General features: G+C 38.6%; 1 protein-coding gene across 4 annotated transcripts in view; it reads right to left on the reverse strand.

The window, feature by feature from the left end:
- The window catches only part of DOCK4 (dedicator of cytokinesis 4), a 432,596-nt gene that overhangs the window by 99,047 nt on the left and 322,089 nt on the right, over positions 1-11,460 (reverse strand). For all 4 annotated transcript variants that reach the window (XM_046670233.1, XM_046670234.1, XM_046670231.1 and 1 more), the window contains exon 25: positions 10,966-11,100. In XM_046670233.1, coding sequence (XP_046526189.1) covers positions 10,966-11,100 — 135 coding nt within the window. The remainder of the gene's footprint in view (positions 1-10,965; positions 11,101-11,460) is intronic.

Consider the following 11,460-nt stretch of genomic DNA (forward strand, 5'->3'; position numbering starts at 1 on the left):
CAGGTCAGAGATTGCCTGGGGACGAGGTGGTATGAAGGGGCAAAAGGGGGGGAATAGAGATGAACACAAGGAAACTTTTGAGAGTGATGGACATGTTCATTATCCCGACTGCAGTGATGGTTCACAGTATACAAATTATGTCAAAATGTATCAAATTGTATACTATTAACTTCACTTTACAGCAAGATCTGTTAATGCTAAGATATTTATCCCAGGTTCCACAGCTAGAAAATGGAGAAGCTGGATGTGAACCTAGGTATCTCTGGCTCTTCTTCCTACTGTTCAGACTGATTTGACTTTACGCGCAAGACATATCTGAGTTTTGGGCTTATATTTCAAATATAAATAGGCATATAGGAATACGTCAGTTGATAACCAACGTCTGTACTTTTTAACCTCTCTATTATGTCTTGAGTTAAAAATGTAATCTAATTGGTAGAAATCCATTTAATTTCTCATCTCTTAGTTTTTCTACATCCTATCTACACCACAGCTACCAGATTAATATTCCTAAATTTATTTCAACATACCATTCTGTGAATAGTGAAATACCTTGAAATTGGAAGAACGACATATTATTTATAATAATTTTAGTAATAAGAAAAATCATTCAAAAATGAATAGACTTTTCTTAAGTCTTTACAGTCAATGTACCTAGAAGAACATGTCTTTGAATTCAGGTTATTAACTATTTGTATCTGTCACATCTGGTCTAAGCCCATTGCAAAGAACTTAACACCTTGACATCTAATCTTGGCACATTTACGACATGTTGTCAATCCCAACATCTACTCTATAATGTCATTTTATTTATTAATCTATTTAGGAACTCCAAGTACATTTAGTTAGCCCTGTTAAGAAGCCTAGATATCCAATATTTTACTGACATATTTTTCAGCCATAATGTAATTTTCTTTGTTTTTAAGAGATTTTAAGTGTCTATATAAAAAATCTAGACTCACAATCTGTTAAAAAGAATAAATACAAAACCATCGTTGGCCAAGATTCACTTAGTTTTGGTACTGGAAATTTTTACATACAAATCACCTTTGGAATTCTATATGCTTCTGTAGCTTGCATCCGTTTTACGTATAGATTAAGTATAATGGGCATTTCTATCAATACCTGTGGATAAGAGTATTAGATGGCTACAACAAGAGTGTTCAAGAAACCTTATATTTTACATAAGCACAAAATTTTTCCAGAAATCTCTTTTTACAGAGTTCTGCATTCTTCTTCCTCCCCAACCACAAGCCCATAGTGCATGAAAACTTTGGATAAGCACACCAGACTTGTATCTTAGACATGGCCTATGCTGAGCTGAGTCATTTGCACGATAAATGGTGCTTAAAATAATTATGTGCAAAGAAAAGAAGCATTTATAAATTGTAAGGAACTCTGGAGTCCAATTACTTGAGGGTGTGAACAACACGGCCATATATGCTGCTTTATAAAATCAGCTTCCATGTACAATTAGATTTTTGAAAGGAATCGATTACAGTGATGCTTTTTTTTTTCCAGTGAGAGAGAGCATTTTAAAGTTCAAAGAACAGTTGTTAGAAGAACAAATAGTACAGTCCTTTCAAATAGTAAAAATAAGGCTGCTGTTATCTGGAATTATGATACAGGGGAAGCCAGTCCTCCTGTTGGTGTTACTGGAAGGCAGGGTGACAGCCATGGCACCTTACAGAGAACTGGAACACTTCACCATGACATGCTGTGGGAAATGCTTCTACTCACAGCATGTTCACTTATTGTGGGCACATTTTCTGTAAAGACTGAAAAGTGCTCAGTGTAGGTCCGCCATGTCAAGACTCCCTATTCAGAGCGACGGTTCTCTGTGAGAAAATGATGAAGATATTAGACAGGTCTTCAGTGCCCAGGGAGAAGTGACTTTGTGAATGACCACAGCATGCTTCTCACCATAAAATCAGTTATAAGGACAACAATCCAATTATCACTTCTGCAATAATAAGAAGAATATTACTGTGAAAGTTGTTGCTACCACAATTACTAATGGCTGAAATTTATTGATACTGTTTAAACACTTTTACAGATTTATGAAATCCTCACACTAACTTTGAGATAAGTACAATTATTTTCTCTATTTCAAAGACTAAGACACAGAAGCTTAGAGATCTTAGGTAATTTGCCCAAGAGCACGCAGCTAATCCCGGGCCAGAGGAGGATACAAACCAGGTCTGCCCGACTACTCACCAAAAAATGTCTTAAAGTGTAAAATCAAAGGTGCCAAATAATTTAAGTGTGTCTTGTCTAGGAAATTTCATCCTACGCACCTTGAGAGAGTTTGTTTTTTCACCAGCAAGGGGCACAACATAGCTCCACGGGGGAAGGTCTATCTTTATGTGATTTTCCTAAAATTTAGAACCCTGGACAATTAATTACCCTTCCTGCCCTACCCCCAACCCCATCCACAAACCTGATTCAATGACTCCTTCAAATCTCTTAGTTTGATTATTACATTGTGAAGACCTAAGGGCCATGCACAACCTAGAGAGATCTGACAGTGACAACCCTGCCTCTAGATACAAAGCAGTCTGAAAAAGTCTTTTAGCTTTTGACCTCAGGCGGTCTTTAACCATATCCAGTATTTGCGATGATTTTGTTTGCTGGGCTGTTATAATTTTAGAACCATGTTAGAACTGTATTGCCAGGAAGCAGTTAAAATGTTACCATTAAAACATAATGAAGGAGACTTTCTTGTGCTTTTGGGAAGCAGAAGAATGCATACTTTTCCCTATTCCTCCTACTAAGTACAACTAAAATCCCTCAATATTATACATAAAATAAACAGAGGAGGACTCTGAAAGGTGGAGAGGAGAGCAGCCTGGCTAGGGACCTGGGGACCTGAGGAAGGACACGGTGCAGAGTTCTCTGGGTTTTCTCTGTGCCGGGGATATCCACACCTGGAGCTGAAGAAGCTGGGCACCTTGAAACACCAGCAACCGCAAACAAGACAAATTCTCAACAAAAGCCTACTCTCCTTGGCCAAAGGACAAGAAAAGGGAGAGTTTAACAAGGCAAAACATTTAGCAATAACTGTTCTACTCTAGCTGAACACCACAAAACACAGGCATTGCCTACACCTGCAAAGGCCAAGTGGGGAGCCCAGACATCCACCCTCCCAAGGCTGTGATGAGACACCCCAACTTCCCTCTCCAGAGTGATGTGAGAGAAAGCCAAATAGGGAGCAGGCACTTTCAGCCCACCAGTCAGTGTCAGTGAGGACAACGTGGGGAGACTGGACTTCTACCTCCGTCTGCTGGTAATGAGTTGGCACCATACCCCTTCCCCTGCCAAGTGGTGTCACATAAAGCCAGCTAAAACAGGTTTAAATAAGATCCAGAGTCTTATATTACAAAAATGTCCAGATTTCAATCAAACCCCACTTATGTACCAATAACCAGGAAGATCTCAAATTGAGTGAAAAAGACAATTAATAGATGTCAACATGAGATGATAAAGATGTTAGAATGATCTGACACAACTTATACAAAAATTAACTCACAATGGTTCATGGACTTAAATGTAAAATAAAAAACTATAATACTTTCAGGAAAAAAACTAGGAGATAACCTTCAGGGTGCAGAGCTAGACAAAAGAGTTCTTAGACTTGACATCAAAAGTATGATCCATAAAAGGAAAAGATGATAAATTGAATTTCATCAGAATTAAAACCTTTGCTCTGCAAAAGACTGTTAATAGGATAAAAAACAAACTACAGAGTGGGAGAAAATACTTGTAAACTGCATATTCAAGAAAAGACTAGTATCTAGAACATGTAAAGAACTTTCAAAACTCAATAGCAAAAAGTAATTCAACTAGAAAGTAATAAAAAGACATGAAGAGACATTCCACTGAAGAGGATACAGATGCAACTAAGAATGTGAAAAGATGTTCAGCATCATTAGCCAGTAGAGAAATGTACATCGAAACAACAATAAGATATCACTAAATAACTATGGGAATTGTCCCCTCCCCACACCCCCCCCCCCAAAAGAGTGACAACACCAAATGCTGATGAAAATACTGAGAAATTGGATCATTCATATATTGTATATAATATAAATATATGGAAAGAATGTAAAATGGTAAAGCCACTATGGAAAAAAGTTTGCCAGTTTCTTAAAAAACTAAACATGCAACTACCCTAAGATCCAGCAACTATACTCCTAGGAATTTACCCCAGAGAAATGAAGACTTATGCCTACATAAAAACCTGTAGACACATGTTTATAGCAACTTTGTTAGCAAGAGCCAAAATCCAGAAACAACCCAGATGCCCTTCAATGGGTGAATGTTTAAAGACACTGTGGTACATCCATACCATGGAAATTACTGAGCAATAAAAAGGAACAAACTATTGATTCCACTTATATAACATTTTTCAAATGACGAAATTATAGAAATGGAGAACAGATTTATGGTTGCCAGGGGTTAAGGCGATGGGAGGGAATGGCTATAAAAGGACATGAAGGATGCTTAGGGTGATGGAAACACTCTCTCTCTTGATTGCATTAACGTCAATATCCCAGTTGTGACATTGTACTACAGCTCTGCACAAGGAGTTCTGTAAGATGTCACCATTGGGGAAACTGGGTAAAAGGCACAGGGATATCTCTGTGTTATTTTTTTTTCCCATTATTTTATTGAGTTATTGATAGGTTACAATCTTGTGAAATTTCAATTGTACATTAATGTTTGTCAGTCATGTTGTAGGTGCACCACTTCACCCTTTGTGCCCACCCACCACCCCACCTTTCCCCTGGTATCCACTAAACTGTTCTTGGTCCATAGTTTTAAATTCCTCATATGAGTGGAGTCATACACAGATTATCTTTCTCTTGCTGGCTTATTTCACTTAACATAATTCTCTCAAGGTCCATCCATGTTATTGCAAATGGAATGATTTCGTTCTGTTTTGCAGCTGAGTAGTATTCCATTGTATATATGTACCACATCTTCTTTATCCATTTGTCTGTTGATGGGCACTTAGGTTGCTTCCACGTCTTGGCTATCGTAAACAGTACTGCAATAAACATTGGGGTGCACAGGACTTTTGGAATTGCTGACTTCAGGCTCTTTGGATAAATACCCAGTAGTGGGATGGCTGGATCATATGGTAGTTCTATTTTTAGTTTTTTGAGGAATCTCCATACTATTTTCCATAGTGGCTGCACCAGTTTGCATTCCCACCAGCAGTGTCTCAGGGTTCCTTTTTCTCCGCAACCTCTCCAACATTTGTTGCTATTAGTTTTAGATATTTTTGTCATTCTAACGGGTGTAAGGTGATATCTTAGTGTAGTTTTGATTTGCATTTCCCTGATGATCAGCGATGATGAGCAGCTTTTCATGTGCCTATTGGCCATCAGTATATCTTCTTTGGAGAAATGTCTGTTCATGTCTCCAGCCCATTTTTTGATTGGGTTGTTTGATGTTTTGTGGTTGAGTTGCGAGAGTTCTTTATATATTATGGATATTAAGCCTTTGTCAGATATATGACTTGCAAATATTTTTTCCCAGTTAGTGGGTTGTTTTTTTGTTTCAATCCTGTTTTCATTTGCCTTGAAGAAGCTCTTTAATCTGATGAAGTCCCATTTGTTTATTCTTTCTATTGCTTCCCTTCTCTGAGAAGGCATGGTGTCCAAAAAGATCCTTTTAATACTGATGTCAAAGAGTGTACTGCCTACGTTTTCTTCCAGAAGCCTTATGGTTTCAGGTCTCACCTTTAGGTCTTTGATCCATTTTGAGTTTATTTTGGTGAATGGTGAAAAAGAATGGTCAATTTTCATTCTTTTACATGTGGCTTTCCAGTTTTCCCAGCACCATTTGTTGAAAAGACTTTCTTTTCTCCATTGTATGCCCTCAGCTCCTTTGTCAAAGATAAGCTGTCCATAGATGTGTGGTTTTATTTCTGGGCTTTCAATTCTGTTCCATTGATCTGTGCACCTGTTTTTGTACCAGTACCATGCTGTTTTGATTACTGTAGCTTTGTAGTATGTTTTGAAGTCAGGGATTGTGATGCCTCCCATTTTGTTCTTTTTTCTCAGGATTGCTTTAGCAATTCGGGGTCTTTTGTTGCCCCATATGAATTTTAGGATTCTTTGTTCTAATTCTGTAAAGAATGTCATTGGGATCCTGATTGGGATGGCGTTGAATCTGTAGGTTGCTTTAGGTAGAATAGACATTTTAACTATGTTTATTCTTCCAATCCATGTACATGGAATGTCTTTCCATCTCCTTATGTCGTCATCCAATTCTCTCAGAAAGGCCTTGTAATTTTCATTATATAGGTCCTTCACTTCCTTAGTTAAATTTACCCCAAGGTATTTTATTCTTTTTGTTGCGATTGTGAATAGTATTGTGTTCTTGAGTTCTTTTTCTGTTGGTTCATTACTGGAGTATAGAAATGCTACTGATTTATGCAAATTGATTTTATACCCTGCAACTTTGCTGTAGTTGTTGATTACTTCTAACAGTTTTCCAATGGATTCTTTGGGGTTTTCTATATATAAGATCATGTCGTCTGCAAACAGCGAGAGTTTCACTTCTTCCCTCCCTATTTGGATTCCTTTTTCTTGCCTGATTGCTCTGGCCAGGACCTCCAGCACTAAGTTAAATAAGAGTGGTGATAGAGGGCATCCTTGTCTCGTTCCTGTTTTCAAGGGGATGGGGTTCAGTTTTTGCCCATTGAGTATGATGTTGGCTATGGGTTTGTCATATATGGCCTTTATTATGTTGAGGTAGTTTCCTTCTATGCCCATTTTGTTCAGAGTTTTTATCATAAATGGCTGTTGGATCTTGTCAAATGCCTTCTCTGCATCTATTGAGATGATCATGTGGTTTTTATTCCTCAGTTTGTTGATGTGGTGTATCACATTGATTGATTTGCGGATGTTGAACCATCCCTGTGTCCCTGGTATGAATCCCACCTGATCCTGATGTATGATTCTTTTGATGAATTGCTGAATTCTGGTTGCCAAAATTTTGTTTAGAATTTTTGCATCTATGTTCATCAGTGATATTGGCCTGTAGTTCTCTTTTTTCGTGGTGTCCTTGTCAGGTTTTGGTATCAGCGTGATGTTGGCCTCATAGAATGTGTTTGGAAGTGTTCCATCTTCCCTAATTTTTTGGAATAGCTTGAAAAGGATAGGTATTAAATCCTCTCTGAAAGTTTGGTAGAATTCCCCAGGAAAGCCATCTGGTCCTGGGGTTTTATTCTTTGGGATGCTTTTGATTGCTGTTTCAATCTCTTTCCTTGTGATTGGTCTGTTCAAATTGTCTGCCTCTTCTTGAGTGAGCTTTGGGAGATTGTAGGAGTCCAGGAATTTATCCATTTCCTCTAGGTTATCCATTCTGTTGGCATATAGTTTTTTGTAGTATTCTCTTATAATCTGTTGTATTTCTGCAGAGTCTGTTGTTATTTCTCCTCGCTCATTTCTGATTTTGTTTATTTGAGCTTTCTCCCTTTTTTTCTTTGTAAGTCTGGCCAGTGGTTTGTCAATTTTATTTATCTTCTCAAAAAACCAGCTCTTTGTCTCATTGATCCTTTCTACTGCCTTTTTCGTTTCAATAGTATTTATTTCTGCTCTGATTTTTGTTATTTCTCTCCTTCTGCTGACTTTGGGCTTCATTTGTTCTTTTTTCTCTAGTTCAGTTAGGTGTGCTTTAAGGTTGCTTATTTGGGATTTTTCTTGTTTGTTAAGATGTGCCTGTATTGCGATGAATTTTCCTCTTAATACAGCTTTTGCTGTATCCCATATGAGTTGGTATGGCATGCTATCATTTTCATTTGTTGCCAGGTATTTTTTTATTTCTTCTTTAATTTCTTCAATGATCCATTGCTTGTTCAGTAGTGTGTTGTTTAGTCTCCACATCTTTGTGCCTTTCTCAGCTTTTTTCTTGTAATTAATTTCTAGCCTTATAGCACTATGATCTGAGAAGATGCTTGTTATTATTTCAATTTTTTTAAATTTGTAGAGGCTTGCCTTGTTTCCCAACATATGGTCTATCCTAGAGAATGTTCCATGTGCACTTGAGAAGAATGTGTATTCAGCTCCTTCAGGGTGGAGTGATCTATATATGTCTATTAAGTCCAATGGTTTTAGTTTTTCATTCAGCTCCACTATTTCCTTGTTGATTTTCTGTCTGGATGATCTGTCCATTGATGTGAGTGGGGTGTTGAGGTCCCCTACTATTATTGTGTTGTTTTTAACATCTTCCTTCAGGTCTGTTAATAGTTGCTTTATGAATCTTGGTGCTCCTGTGTTGGGTGCATAGATATTTATAAGCGTTATTTCTTCTTGATGAAGTTTCCCTTTGATCATTATATATTGTCCCTCTGTGTCTCTCTTTACCTGTCTTATTTTGAAATCCACTTGGTCTGATATGAGAATTGCAACACCTGCCTTTTTTTCCTTGCTATTTGCTTGAAGTATTGTCCTCCACCCCTTCACCCTGAGTCTGTGTTTGTCCTTGGGGCTGAGGTGTGTTTCCTGGAGGCAACAAATTGTTGGATCTTGTTCTTTAATCCATTTTGCCACTCTGTGTCTTTTTATTGGAGAGTTCAATCCGTTCACATTGAGAGTGATTATTGATGCATATGGACTTAATGCTGTCAATCTGTCGCTCATTATCTTGTTTTCCTGAGTTTCTTTTCCTGTGTGCTTTAGACTACCCATTTAATACTGCAATTTCTTATGCTGGGTTTCTTAGATTTTTCCTTATCTATGATTTGTGACTCTGTTCTGTACTTTATTTTAGTGTCTACCTTGAAGTTTGTATTTAGAATCTCTTGTATAATATAGTCTATTCTCTGGTGGTCTCTTACTTACTCGACCAATACTGATTTAGACCCTTTGCACTTCCCCTCCTAAATAATTATTTTCATTTTTTATTCCAACTCGTCTTATGAATTTGTAGTTAGAGTGATAAGATCGTCCTTGTTTTGGTAGTTTCCTTATTTTTACCCTAATGCTATAGTTGAATATTTGCTATCCTGTTCTGGTTCTATCCATCGGTCTCCCTAGTCTGTGGCTTGTGTCCCCTTTCTCCCTTTTTTCTTTTTTCAAGTATGAGAGCCTTCTTGAGGATTTCTTGTAATGGAGGGCTTTTAGTTACAAATTCCCTTAACTTTTGTTTGTCTGGAAAAGATTTAATTTCTCCCTCATATCTGAAGGAAATTCTGGCTGGATAGAGTATTCTTGGCTGAAGGTTTTTATCCTTTAAAGCTTTGAATATATCACTCCATTCTCTCCTAGCTTGTAGGGTTTCTGTAGAGAAATCCGCTGACAGTCTGATAGGGGCTCCTTTATAGGTTATTCTCTTTTTTTTTCTTACTTCCCTGAGTATTCTTTCCTTATCATTCCTATTTGCCAACTTTACTATCATGTGCCGTGCAGTGGGTCTTTTTACATTGACAAATCTAGGATATCTAAAACCCTCCTCTACACACATTTCTCCATTGATCCCTAGATTTGGGAAATTCTCTTCAATAATTTCATTAAGCACACTTTCTGCTCCATTTTCCTTTTCCATATTCTCAGGAATTCCTATGATCCTTATGTTCTTACTCCTCATTGAATCCATTATCTCTCGGAGATTTTCCTCATTTTTTTTAATTCTTAGTTCTCTTTCTTCCTCTGTCTGGCGCCATTCAGCCTGTCTGTCCTCGATTATGCTGATTTGCTCCTCTATATTGTCTACACAGGCATTCAGGGAATCTGTACTCTGTTTTATCTGGTCCATTGTGTTTTTCATCTCAAGTAATTCTGTTTGATTCTTCTTTATGATTTCAATCTCTTTTGTGAAGTAACTCCAGAACTCGGCTTGTTTCTCTTTCTCTCTACCTCATTGAGTTTTTTGATTATAGCTGCTCTGAATTCATTATCACTTAGTTTACCTAATTCCAAGTCCTCAGGACTTAATTCTGTGTTTTTATTGTTTTCCTTCTGGTCTGGGGCTTTTATAAATTGCTGGATGGTAGAGGAGCAGTTTTTTCGCATGGTGGTAGAATTCAGTTGCAGTTACAGCCTGTCGCCACTAGATGGGGGTCGAGAGCGGCGTGTTAGCTCTCCGCCTTTGGGGCAAGATGGCTGCGCCCACTGGCTTTGCTGTGGGGGAGGGGATTTTACTCACACGCGCGGGTCTGGGTTCAGATCAGTTCTGTTCTCTGGTCTCCCAAGGCCCTTGATTTATAGGGTCCCCTGGATGGAAGCTTTCCCCCCGTCAGTGGGTCTCCACTGAATCAGCGGCAGGAGTCCTGGATGATTCCCCGGTCGCATGGCCCCTCCCCCGCTCCTTCCCGACCCGCGCCGCAGCAATCGCAGACTCTAGGGGAGGGAGTCTGTTCTCTCCTACCGTTCCAGCGCCTCCGAAGGTGTAAGCAAGGTTATGATCTCCGCCTTCTTGGTATTGTAGGTCTCTAACGAGCTGGCATTATGTTTATTCTCTGAAATTCAGTTCTTCCAATCTTGTTGTATTTTGGAGGGGAGAGAATCCCGGGTCAGCTCACCCCGCCATTTTGCTCCGCCCCTCTCCAGAAGTGATCTCTGTGTTATTTCTTACAACTGCATGTGACTGTTCTCCATTTTACTCTTCTCACTTCCTCAGGCAATTCAATGGATGAAAAGAGGTTGAAAAGTTATCAAGATGACTGGGGATACAGAATCATGGGTTCATTTAAAGGGGGCAAAATAAGAGCTAATATCAAATTAGACTTTCTGAAAGTAAAAATGTCCTAATCCAAGGTCTTTTAACAAAGATACTTCTTCTCCTCCTTTCCTAGCAAAATGAAGGTTACCTAATTTATATTTGAGATGCATACAGGCCATTCTCCCAAGACCAGATTTCCTAGATTCTTACAGCAAGTCACCCTTAAAGTGACAGAAGCTTTAACAAGTGCAACTAGGCTCTATTTCATGTGTCATTGCTTTATGATCTTACAGTGACATCCTGGAACTGGAGCCGCATTGAGGAGCCGGATGGCTGAGGTCGACTGGTGATCTCCAATATGGTTCTCAGCAGGATGTCCAGCAGGCTGGCCACTATCACATCTATTTCCTCCAATACTGATTTTTCCTTAAGAGAAAAAAATAATGTGTTCAGGAAATTGTGACTTAGTATGTATATTAATCCTTCTTTAATGGAAAAGGAGACAAAGCACATTTCCAAATATACATTCAACGAGTTAGAGAACTCAAGAGCTTGACAGACCTGGACGTCATTTAAGTCATCTATGTAAATGACCTTTTATAGAAAACAAAGGCATGAGAAGTTAACAGCTTACCCAAGAGTACACAACTTGGCAGTGCAGTGGATACCTGAGATACAAATAGAAAGGTCGGGTGAGGGGCTGGTCCGTGGCATAGTGGTTAAGTTTGATGCGCTCCACTTCAGTGACCTGGGTTCGTGGGTTCAGATCCCAGGCTTGGATCTACA

The sequence above is a fragment of the Equus quagga genome, chromosome 8, assembly GCF_021613505.1.
Source record: "Equus quagga isolate Etosha38 chromosome 8, UCLA_HA_Equagga_1.0, whole genome shotgun sequence".
Classification (NCBI taxonomy): Eukaryota; Metazoa; Chordata; class Mammalia; order Perissodactyla; family Equidae; genus Equus; species Equus quagga.